The sequence below is a fragment of the Mytilus galloprovincialis genome, chromosome 7, assembly GCF_965363235.1.
Source record: "Mytilus galloprovincialis chromosome 7, xbMytGall1.hap1.1, whole genome shotgun sequence".
NCBI classification, from domain to species: Eukaryota; Metazoa; Mollusca; class Bivalvia; order Mytilida; family Mytilidae; genus Mytilus; species Mytilus galloprovincialis.
Genome location: NC_134844.1, coordinates 80,758,719 through 80,771,874, shown reverse-complemented (window position 1 = coordinate 80,771,874; position 13,156 = coordinate 80,758,719). Strand labels below are relative to the sequence as shown.

Sequence of the window (13,156 nt, the reverse complement as noted above, 5' to 3'; positions counted from 1 at the left end):
CATGAATTTTCTCAGTACTTAAAAGAATGTGCATTCATTGTTCATTAGAAATACATAACTAATTATGTATTGGGTTTTAAGTAAAATTTCATTGTTATGCTAAGACATGGTTTTAAGAATACTTTAATGACTGGATGCAACAACTGCTTCAAAGATGACTTATGTAATTTTAAATAATACATTTCAAATTCTGTGCAAATCAATAGAATTTTCTTTTGATGTTTTCAATAACATGCCAATTGAAGTCTATTCATCAAGTAGCATATGACAACTTGTATCATTAAATATTGGAAAAGAGAATTGGTGAGCTTAGGCTTAGAATGATCAAGTTTTATAGAGTTACGACATTTGACATTTACATGTTCTGTGGATCAAGTGTGATGGTTAAAATTGTGGGATGTATTTAAAATGATGCCAATCTTTATAAGTCAAAATTTGAGTAAACAGGCCAACAACAATGTTGAATAGAGATTTTATAAAAAAACAAACAAAAAACCTATTGTTCAAAGAACAATTGAAGGTCTTTCCACTCAAATGAACTTAACCATGTTAACATAAGAAAATTTTGATAAGAAAACAATATGTATGGCCTTAAATGATAGCTCAACACAAACTGATTTTGAAAATACAATGTTTGAGAAACTTTTTTTATCAAATAAGGGAGATAATAAGCTGTTTCCAGTTAAATGAAAGTTACTTCTGGTGTCAAAAAATAGCTTACTTTACTCTGATTCTCCAAATTTAGAGTTTCCATATACTTTTGCTTAAAATAAGGGAGATAAATTGCTACTTCTGGATTAAAAAGGTCACTTCTGGTTGACATTTTTAAGGTTATATGTTATATGTATAAAAATGAATCTATAATAAAGGTCAAAACCTAGAACTTCAATTTTACCTTTGACCTTGAACTAAATTTTAGGGTCATAGAGCAAGAATCTGAAATCAAATGACCCTTAGTCTCTACTATGTAACTGAAATGAGTTCCCAACACAGCTTATTTTGAGTATTGTGGATTCATTTATTTTCCTTGGTACCAATTTTCGTGGATTGAGGAAAACTTATATGTTCGTGGATATTTGATTTCGTGGTTTTGCTGATGTCTGCAAACAAGCCTTATGAAAATCTGTCAATTGTTGAACATTTAATTTCTTGGTTTATACATAGCCACGAAATCCATGAAAATTAGTACCCAACCAATAATAATTAATCCACAGTATAAGAAGGGAAAAACTCCAATCAAATGTCAACACACCATTTTATCCATAATATGCATGAAACATAAATATGTTGCAAATATCAGTTTTGTAAAAATATTTAGTTGAAATCTTATACGGCTTCTGAAAAGAAGCAATATTAAGCCAAAATACAAATTCAGAATCTGATCTTGATCCAATTTTCTTTATGGGGACCAAAGACCTCAATTCAAAAGACTCAAGACTATCACTTATGGTTTACCAGTTACAATTACATTTTTCTTATTTAGAATACAAAAGGGGAAATAAATTTCATGTGGAGTCTCGGGCCTGCTTTGGTCAAATTTATTCTTAGGATCCTGAGTATATAACGAGCAAATGGGTGAAATATTTTGTTGTAATCTTTAATGGTTAGGAAGATGATGCGCACACAAGAAAAACAAGCGACATCTTGCCACAACCATAATTCACTGTAAGAAAAATGTGTTGGAAGATAACAAAATGATCATGATCAGAAGAAAACCAATGAAGAAATTGTCCAGTTTAAACATACACACTCTGGCATTAATGAAACTCCATTTTGACAGTATTCAAATTATGATTGTTTCTAATTTAGAATTTTTTATGAGTGCTGTCATAAAATTATACATTAAAATGTTTTTTTCTAGACATTTGAATAATGAAAATCTTGAGCCTTCAAGAGTACCAACTGCAGGCAACCAGTGCATTAAAAACAGGTATGAATATTTATGTTTTTGTAAAAAAAAATCTAAATTGGATTCATTATTAAAGGCCATCAGCCTTTTTTAGCTTACCTTGGCCCAAATGGCATTGTGATTTTTTCTCATCACTTGGCGTCCGTTCCGTCATCTTCAGTCGTAGTCCTTTGTCGATAACTTTTACAAAAATCTTCTCCTGTGAAACCAAAGGAGTAGGGGCGTTAAGACCCCTTTTTGGCCTATTTTTTTCGGAAATTTTAAAACACATGAAAAATTAAAAACTTGTACTTTTTGAATACTTTAGGATGAAAGCTTCAAGTTTTGATATTATTTTTCCAACATTTTGCGTCAATGACGTCACAATAACAACGTTTTCGTGCCTATTTAAGACGTTTTCCCGCAAAATTTATGAAAATTTGTCAAATTTACATTAAATAAACTATGTGCGCATGCAAGAAACAACTTCATATTTATACACAATCTTTCAAACGAATAAACACATAACATACTCAAATATCTTTTTGTTTCTTGCATGCGCATGGTATGAAATTTAACGGAATGTGAGCTGATTTCAAAGGACAATTGCACTTCTTAAACGTTGTCGTCAATTCACGAACAGGTTAGCCTATTTCTTAACATAGAAACAGTATGAATTTAATAAAAAATGGCCCGGAAATTAGTTTAATAATATTTGTAGTAAGAATATAATCACATTTATTGCTGCATGATTGTGTCTCTGCGTCCGCATGTCGTTGATAAACAAGATCGAATGCGAGATCGGAATACGTACTCCATAGAGTTTTTGAAAAGTTCCATGAGAGCAGACGATAGCAGCCAGATTGTGTTGAGAAATATTTCTTTCATTAAAAATGTGTATATTGTTGAAAAAATGAAGCACAAACCACAAAAGCAGGTAAGCACAGTCCTTAAAACTTGTTTTTTTTCACATTGAAATAAAAGTTAAAATCGCGGAATCTCCCTTTCTATATTTATCTCATGTAAACAAATGCTCAGAATATTTATAGAACTGGTGCCTCGAAAGTTATACAAGTCATACCGTTTTACTGTTTCAATTATTTTGCTATGGAGACAATTCACGGTCGATTATCTATGTTTTTTTAATTATTTCATTCAAAGTAGAAGGAAACCACGTTTAATAGGTGTGCAAAGCTGTTTAGAACAGATCCGAGTACAGAAGTTCAGAACACATCAACTCCAGTGTGACAGTGAGATTTCACGACTTACATTTTCATTATTACACCATAAGATCCACTCTGTTAAAATCATTATCTGGTTTACATTTCACTCGTGTATGTAAAATAACAAAACAAGTATTATATATCATATACTTTGGTAAAAACCATCCTGTTTCTGTTCTTTGTATAGACAGTAAACAAATGACGATTATCTCCCCTATCGATCTTTGCGAAAGGAATGTTATAAAAAATATAATTATTTTATTATTTTCAAGAATATCAATATATATATAACATATCTTGGTGTTTGTCTTAACATTTTGACAATATAATATATTGAAAAATTATACAAATTAAGAAATAATTGCAATCACCAAAAAATATATGCAAATATTGTAAACCTTTTAAAATAGAGGAGCACTAATTGATCAATATATATACGAATATCAAAGACAGATTTTCTCAATTTAGCGTTATTAACAATTAAGATTAAGTTAATAACATTTTTAGATTCATGTTCAGATGGTCACTCGAGGTCGTTTCCATGTAAAAAAAAAGTCTTAAATTCAGGCTAAAACGTTTATATTTATAATGTTTAAAGATAAAGAAGTTTGATGATTTAGCAAAAAGCAAATAATTGCAATGATTGTTACTTGCTTCATGTCCCACAGGAATTATTTCATGTATATTCAAGACAAAAACCACAGCAGGTATATTTTTAAAAGGCTGTTCAAGTTAGACCGCTGGAATTCAAAATAGTTTCTTTAATCAGTCACGGCCGATGGAGGGAAGATGGAATAAATGAACTGGCGGATTTTAAATCGCGACATAGAAACAATGCGGGTTTGTTGTCTCAGAATCATGTTAAACTAAAATCTAACAATATTGAGAGTATGATACTGGACCCTCTCTTTAGACGAGGCTTCATCCCGATTTCGACCAGACGTGACTGCGTATTCAAACATCCCGCACAAGTATTAGGGTGCCCATTTCAATGACAAATGTTACAATTACTGACAGATCGGAATTGACGGTAGACTTGTTGGTTACCATACATATATACACCAACCAGCAACCAGGTTCACCAACTTATTAATGGACATACAAAAGATAAAAGACGAAGCATTAAAAAAAAAAGCAAATCAAAATTATTTCCCCGATAATCCTAAATAGATTATATATATATATATATATATATATATATATACATAAATTATGCCTCAATAAAAATTAATGTATGAATATATTTTTCTCCCTCGTGACGACTTGTAAAAAAGTTTTAATTTCTACTTTCAGCATGCCTCCTCTTAAGTGTTATCCATGTGTTGTCTGTTGTAAACGTACAAAAACGGCTGAAAGGAGAAATTGAAGTGGTGAAAAAAATAAAGAAATCAGGAAATATCTTGTAAATAAATTATTTATTCGTCCGCAAGAAGTAATTGAAGGTGTCACGTATAATAAATGTAGATTGTTTTGTGGAAAAGAAATACAAAAGAAACCAAGTACTAAAAGAAAAGCTGAGTATTTAGACAAAGATCCCGATTTTCTTCCAGTTGTAAGAAGCTCCAGTAAAAATTATGTTGATTGTCGTTCACCCCCAAGTATTCAGCTTAAGTTTCCATCTACAACAGCCAGCCACGCACAATGTGTAGTCTGCAAACGCCATGGGCCAAAACTTGTAACTGTTCCAAATTCTGCTAGATATGACTTATTCTTACAAAGATTTATTATTTTACCACAAGGTGCAAGATGCTGCCCTGGACATCTCTCAGACGAAATTTTTTCAGGCTTTTCATGTGAACAAATTGTTGAGAAAAAATTATCAAGCGATTTTAATCGTACTGAAATCACCAATTTATTGAAACAAATAAGGGACATAGCTCTAAAAAATAGTAAAAAGCGTATAGACTTTGACTCTCCAACTTCACTTTCAGAAAGTGATATTTATAATTTAACTGGGCTGACAAAGGCTAATTTTGATGATGTGTGTTCAAAGATCCAAGACTCACCCATGAGAGATTCACACTGCCGTACTATTCGGCAATGTATTGGCATTTTTCTAACTAAACTTAAGTGTGGAATGTCAAATAGGCTATTGTCCACCTTATTCAACTTGGGTCGTGACGCTACACGGCGTGCTATTTCATCTGCCAGAAAATATCTAGTTGAAACCTTTGTTCCAGAAAATCTTGGGTTTGAGCATATTTCACGGAATAATGTAATCAATAACCACACTCGTCCATTAGCACAGTCCCTCTTTGGTGATATTACAAATCCTGCTATCCTTGTTGTAGATGGAACATATATATATATATATATATATATACAAAAAAGTGGCAATTTTCAATTCCAAAGAAGATCGTTTAGCATGCACAAACACAGGCCATTGGTAAAGCCTATGGTTTTTGTAACTACGTCTGGCTATATAGTGAGTGTGATGGGACCATATATGGGTGACGGGAAAAACAATGATGCAAACATTATGACTCATATCATGAAAAGAAATATAGAGAAAATAAGAGATTGGCTTCAGGAAGATGACATTTTAATTGTAGACCGTGGTTTTCGAGACTCTCTCGATCTTTTAAATGAGTTAGGTATTAAGCAGACTTGGGGTAATTGTAATTGTAATCGTTAATCAGCTGTAATTGATTACAATTTTTCAAGTAATCATTGTAATCATTAATCAGCCAAAAATCTGATTACATGTAATTTAATTTAATCAATTACTTTTCAAAATACCCTGTAATCCTGATTACTTTTTGATTACATTCTGATTACAATGAAAAAAAATCTTAAACTGTGTTTACGGTCAATAAATGAACAATTTTGTTATACTTATTTAATAAATATTTACATGTTAAGATAGTTTGCTTTACTTTATAAAGCAATTTAATTGATTTGTATACTTCAGTAAAAAATAAACTGTTACAGTATTGAAAAGTCATCATTTACTTTAAGAAAAGACATATAATACAATTAGTAAAATATGTTGTACTGGCCTTAGTAAAAGATATTGTACATATATTCACAATTAAAGATGTACATATATATATTTGATAATAACTGTTATATCCAAGTAATATTATACTTTTCTTTAATTCTGAATTATGATCTTTTGTTAATATGGTGATTTTTGTCAACTTTGAATTTACAGGTAGGAAACCAATTTAGGTTTGTTTTTATTGCAATTGAGTATAGCTGTAGGACAATGTATATGATAAAAGATTAATCAGACATGTGAAAATTGATCTAATTAGCACAAACTAAATTAAAAGTTGGACAAATATCTTGTTCAAGATAAGCAAATTTTTGTATTTTCTTAAACTGGACATGTAAAATGCAATGATTTGTAGGACTTGTATTTTGTTAACAATTTGATTAAACAATTCTATTAAAATTTTACATAGTTTGTAACTGGTAACTTTATTTCATCCATATTTTAACTTCCATAAACTGCACCTTGAAATACATATAAAGTCTCAAAGAGGTCAGGAGACAAACATCAAACTCTTTATAATGCCATATTAAATTGAAGTCAAAATAATTCAGAGATCAATGCTGATAAAGTGTAATGGGTAATAACCAGTGACACAATGTTCATGTATGTATGTTGTGAACTTTTGTGGTTTATTAAATAGATGAAGTTTGAAGTTATCATTTTCTAATATATAAAACAAATTCCTTTCTAAAATGTGCTTTAGTTGTATCAAATGTTAATTCATTCATATCATTCAAAATGTTTGTTTTTTTAAATTCATTGTAATCAGATGTAATCATGATTACTTTGCTAATGTAATGATTAATTTAATCAGACACTTTCAGAAATGATGTAATCATTAATTTAATTTAATCGTACAAATGACAAAGTAATTGTAATTTAATCAATTACATTGAAAGTAATCGGACCCATCTCTGGTATTAAGTCTGAAATGCCATCTTTTCTTGGAAGGGGAGAAAAGCAACACTCTGTAGAAGAAAGTAATACAACACGCCTCGTAACCAAACTTCGTTGGATTGTGGAATCAATTAATGGTAGGATAAAGTTTTTTTCGATATTTGGACAAAGTTTTACCTACGAATCAAGTTCCATACATTCGTGACTATGTACACATTGCTTGTTCTTTAATTAATCGTTATTTTAAACCAATGAATATTGGTGATCCTGAAGCAGATGAGTTGTTGGGTGCAAAAATGCTTTTTTTTGTCAAAACAAATTAATGAGTTGAAAAATAAAGTTGAAAATGATGGTTTGGACAAACGCAGTTATAAATGGTCCAAGATAGATTCAACAGATTTTGATATTGAATTTCCACGTCTGAACGAAGAAGAACTAAGAAACCTCACTTTGGGAACATATCAACTGACGATGGCAAAATCATACACTGAAGAACACTTTGACTCTGAAGGAAAATATGAGGTTTTGGTCTCTGCTGAAGATCAGTGTCTACTCTCTGCTAAAATTCAAAGCCGACATATAAGTGCAAAATGTTACCAATTATGGATTTCATTTAATGAGTGCGTTGTACTTGGTTGGTACTGTAAATGTAAAATTGGTAGTCGTGTAGTTGGTATGTGCCCTCACATTGCTTCAGTTATATGGTACTTGGGTCTCAGCAGGTATACTGACAAACAATTTCGAATTAACAACTGGGGTCAGTATTTATTAGATGCCAAGAATATTCCCGAACCAGAGGAAATTGATGCAAGTGATGATGAAGCTACAGTTACTGAAGAATGACTATGAATATTATGATTGTTAACTGAACATGTACTTATATTTAAACTAAGACACATTTTAATAACTTATCTGATTGGAGTTAACTTGACTTAGAAATAACAAAATGTTTATTTAAATAAATAATTTGAACAACAGTAGATTGACTCTCCGCCTTTCCCGTGAAGAAGCAGTGAAATCAATTCCATCAGTTTAACAGCATATATTTCCAACTCCTGTAGAAATATAGTTCATATATATTTAAGCTCAGCTAAGTTTGTTATAAATGTTTATGAGCTGAAATATATAGATTGATAAGTTTTGTGATTTTTTTTAAAATAGGGAGATGTGGTATGGTTGTCAATGAGATAGTTATCTACCAGAGTTCAACAAATGACGAAGATATTTTATGCAACTATAGGTCATCGTATTTCATTGCATTGTTTTAGTCATACTCTTGCATTACCCGTTATACATCTTCCTTTAGTTCAACAAATATGACTTTTTAATGTGTCCACATCAATGAAGCCCTTGTGTTATCAAAACATCTCACCAAAATAATAGGACAAAATGAATGACTATTATGTACATGATGCAGACATATTAAACTTGTTTTAAGGTGGTACCTAACACCTTTACTAAAATTAATTTGGCTCGTTTATTTTTCTTAAAATTTTGATAAAGTATTTACTTTAAACCTTTGACAAAAATATAAAAATTTCAAAAAATTTGAACCAACCGTTTAATCAGAAAAAATACACTGGTTATATAGCAGTTTGACAAAAACTTGTTTTGATCATTGAGAAGCTTAATATTCCTTTGAGAACACAACGTCATTAAAACGTTCTGCTGATTTTACAGAGTTGTCTCCCTGTAGTGTTAGGTACCACCTTAAGAATATTTGAATAGAATTTGGTTGTCATGGTGATATTTCTGATAAACAAATTAGCTTTATTGCCTTCTTTTATTTGAATACATATTTTATGCATCAATATCAAATATTTATAAAAAAAATGACAATTCAGTCAAAATGGCCGTATGAAGAAATTGTTATAATTGCCAAAAAAATACATTTGCGGTTACCATAGCAACCAAATCAAAATAAATAGTTTCATGTTAATAGATGGAATATTATTTTACAATAAATGCACAGCATACATACCTACTTTACTGATCACATGAATTATGATTTGATGATTTCAAGGTATTTCAACGTTTTTTAGACCTATTGTTAAAATCGTATCTACCTCCGTTACCATGGCAACCATATTTTAAACTGGGGTATATATCATCAGTACATGTTACCATGATACACATATGTAAATATCAACATGATTCTAAAATGGGCCAAAAATGACCCTTAATGCCCCTACTCCTTTAACCAAACTTGGCCACAATCATCATTGGGGTATCTATCTAGTTTAAAAAATGTGTCTGGTAAACCGGCTCACCAACAAAGATGGCTAAAAATAGAACATAGGCGTAAAATGTAGAATTTGGCTCATATCTCTGAAACCAAAGAATTTAGAGCAAATCTGACATGGTATAAATTATTTATCAGGTCAATTTCTGTCTGTCCTGAAAATTCAAGATGAATCAGACAACCCATTGTTGGGTTGCTGCCCCTTAATTGGTAATTTTAATAAAATTTTGCTGTCTTTGGTTATTATCTTGAATATTTTATTAATAGAGATAAACTGTAAACAGCAATAATGTTCAGCAAAGTTAAATCTACTAATTAGTCACAATGACCAAAATGGTCAGTTGACCCCTTAAGCAGTTATTGCCCTTTATAGTCAATTTTTAACAATTTTTTTCGTAAATTTTTGTTATCTTTTACAAAAATCTTTTCCTCTGAAACTGCTAAGACAAATTTAACCAAACTGGTCCACAATCATTATTAGGGTATCTAGTTTAAAAATTGTATCTGATGACCCCTCCCACAAACCAAGATTGCTGACATGGCTTAAAATAGTGCATAGGGTAAAATGCAGTTTTTGACTCATATCTCTGAAACCAAAGCATTCAGAGCAAATCTAACAAGGAGAAAATGGTCATTAGGTCAAGATCTTTCTGCCCTGAAATTGTTAGACCAATCAGGCAACCTGTTGTTGGGTTGCTGCCCCTGAATTGGTAATTTTAAGAAAATTTTGCAGCTTTTGGTTATGTTCAATATTATTATAGATTGAGATAAACTGTAAACAGCAATAATGTACCTCAAAGTTTGACCTACAAATAAGTCAACATGACCAAAATGGTCAATTGACCCCTTAAGGAGTTATTGCCCTTCATAGTCAATTTTTAACAATTTTCATAAATTTTGTAATATTTTGTAAATGTTTTCAAAATATTTTCCACTGTAACTACTGGCATGACTGAGCCAAGATCAGTATAGATAGAGATAATTGTAAGCAGCAAGAATGTTCAGTAAAGTAAGATCTACAAACACATCACCATCACCAAAACACAATTTTGTCATGAATCCATCTGTGTCCTTTGTTTAATATGCACTTGGACCAAGGTGAGCGACACAGGCTCTTCAGAGCCTCTAGTTTTTAACATCATTTTACTTTTAATATGTTATTTTTTTTCTACTTAATACTCCAAGTTCAAGAAAAATTAAAATAGAGGCATTATTTAGAGAAACAAATTCATTTGTTTATATGTGATAGGTAATATTGTAGAGTTGATTAACTGATGAACGGCATTTAACCATCTACCAAATCTCAATTACCAGTCTATTGTTTAAGCTTTGATATTGACCTCTAACTGTCTATTGGTTCTTTGTGTTTTTGTATTGTTGTCTCATTGACACTTTTACCCCACATCTATTTTTATTCATAAGTGGTTATTATAAGAGTTAGTTGCAGTATGACACAATAAGGTATTTTCAAGATGTGTTTTTTTTTAAATGAGTTGATCTTTCAAAGAATAGACTGCTGCAGCAGATTTACCTGCACATACTGTTGAAATTGTATTCAATTTGTTGTGCTTTTTCTATTTTACACCCATATGTAATTATGTTTTTCTCTTTTATTTTTTTTTCAGGAATTTTAAAAGAAGTCAGTCAGTATCCAATGTAAAACCTGGTTGGCAGATATGATAGTGAATCCACATGTTTTTGTTTTTTTTTTTTTAAATTAACTAGATGCCAGATTTTACAATGGACATTATTTATTTTTTGAAATCATTGCATTTCATTCCAGTTGACCAATTTTTGATAGATTAAGGATCTTTGAATTAGGAAAACTTCATGAACTTGTTACATTAATAGAAATATTTTATGGATAACTACTCAGTGGAGGTAAACAACTGTTTCCAAATATCTTTCAGAATTCCATTTCACCAACCACCAATGTAAATTATTTACTAGATAGAATTTCACTTCAGTTTTCACCAACCACAAAAAATGATTATGTACACAAAATTGTAGTCTTACGTTTAACACAGTGTTATTTGTTTGTTTTTTGTTCTATTTATTTTTTCTGAATGATATTTATGCAGAGATTTTAATTACAAAATTTTAAAATATCCACCATGGCATGTCAGTTTCATTTAATGATTGAAAATCAATATTATTTATATTACGTTCTGTAACTGTTTATTTAAGCTTTGTCAACCATTGTGTGCAGTTTATTGATTCATTCTTTTAGAAAAGAATTTTAATTTTGTGAAGGATATAAAAAATATTTATGTGCATGATTAGATTTAATTTGCTTTATAAATAATGTATTGCAGTTTTTTCACTTCATACTATTTTAAGGTATAATATATACTGTCACAGCAAAAAAATGAGAATTTATTTGAAACAAAATTAATATGATCATTCATTATAGTTACTGTATATTCAAAATTTGATATATGTTTAAAGGGTTTATCAATTACTGAGCATTTCAGTAAAAGACATTGATGCAAACATAAATGAATGTGATTGCTCCTCATGCTTTAAATGTAGAAGAATATTTCTCGCAAAAAGAAACATGTATGATTTATTTATTGGGAGTTTACCCTCTGAGTCATTGCACGAATGTCAGAAATAACTGTATCACAGAGGTAAAAATTGTGTCAGAAATATAATAAGATTTTTTAGTTGTTATTTACAGTCTAAAGATTTGTCTATTGCCTGAAAAAATGTATAGTTATAAATAAAAATACTATATTGATATATATGATTTTCAATGCTCATTGAAAACTTGATACAAAATATGAGTGAGAATAAATATTACAAGTATTTTAATTTAGAAACAATGTCTTCTAAATTCGTTTATTATTTTATTGAAGGTTTGAACTTGTTTTAAAATTTTGAAATTATGTCTGTGAAATTATTTAACACTAATTTATCTGTTGAGATACTGCTTTTTAAAAATAAATTGATATTTTCAAATAAAAGCAATAGACCACTTTCGAGTTTGTCCGTCACCAGAAAAAACTCTGTCATTCATGTGCGCCCTGATGATGTATTGTTTATGACAGTATTTTAACAACAAAAAAAGAAGGCATTTATTATAAAAGGTCAACATGTGGTCTTCGACAATATACAGGTCAATTCAATATTACAAGATATAAATTAAGTTGAGAATAAATTTGAAAGAGACTATCAAATATCTGCCAACACTTAATTACCCCAAAAGAACAAAAAAATACAATTAACACTTGAAATGACAAAATATTGTCACTTTCATGACGAAGGTTCATGACTTTGAACTGGTACACTAACATGAAACTGGATTAAACTAGTTTTGAGATCTCAAACCTTTCAATCTTGATCATAAGACTAACAAGTTTTAGCTTTCTAAAAAGCTATTGACTGCTTCGCTCTTCACTAATTTAAGGTTATATGTGTGCATGTGGTTGTTAAATTAGTATTGGAAATGTGGTATTTTCAGATATTGATTGACATAAAATGGATGTACTTTAAGAGTGTGCGTTATACACCCATGCTTTTAAAAATTTTTAATTTCTTGTTGAAAATTAAATCAATTATAAATTTAGACACGACTCTTGAGGTTTGCCTTTCTAGAGGTGTGCCTTTATTGTCAGAATTATAAAATACCGATAATGCATTTTTGTAAACATTGTTTAGCAAAGCAAATCGTGCAAATTGCAGCGTAACAAAGCAATTAAACATGTATTAATGATTGATATTTCAATATTGAATTTATCTGTGAAATGTATGCATAATAAAACGAACATGAATTAATGACAGTTGATCGGAACTGAAATACACATAATTAATTTTCCGGCATTTGGTGTCTTATCCTGGAGGATAAAAGTCTGTAATTCTTTATCTCATTTAAGCCAATAGCTGTTGCTGTATCTCATCCTCATTAT

At 30.2% G+C, this 13,156-nt stretch overlaps 2 protein-coding genes and 1 pseudogene across 7 annotated transcripts in view; 2 read left to right on the top strand and 1 right to left on the bottom strand.

The window, feature by feature from the left end:
• LOC143083781 (BTB/POZ domain-containing protein 3-like) overlaps window positions 1-3,297 on the bottom strand; it is a 49,861-nt gene extending 46,564 nt beyond the window's left edge. For both annotated transcript variants that reach the window (XM_076260107.1, XM_076260104.1), the window contains exon 1: window positions 3,158-3,297. The gene's annotated coding sequence lies outside the window, so the exon portion shown is untranslated. The remainder of the gene's footprint in view (window positions 1-3,157) is intronic.
• LOC143083780 (uncharacterized) overlaps window positions 1-11,988 on the top strand; it is a 51,805-nt gene extending 39,817 nt beyond the window's left edge. For 4 of the 5 annotated variants that reach the window (XM_076260100.1, XM_076260103.1, XM_076260099.1 and 1 more), the window contains exons 19-21: window positions 1,862-1,930; window positions 4,405-4,513; window positions 10,874-11,988. In XM_076260100.1, coding sequence (XP_076116215.1) covers window positions 1,862-1,930; window positions 4,405-4,477 — 142 coding nt within the window. In that variant the 3' untranslated portion in view covers window positions 4,478-4,513; window positions 10,874-11,988. The remainder of the gene's footprint in view (window positions 1-1,861; window positions 1,931-4,404; window positions 4,514-10,873) is intronic. The other variant, XM_076260102.1, reaches the window with a different exon arrangement.
• LOC143084085 (uncharacterized) lies at window positions 4,493-10,863 on the top strand (annotated as a pseudogene).
• Window positions 11,989-13,156: the final 1,168 nt, after the last annotated feature.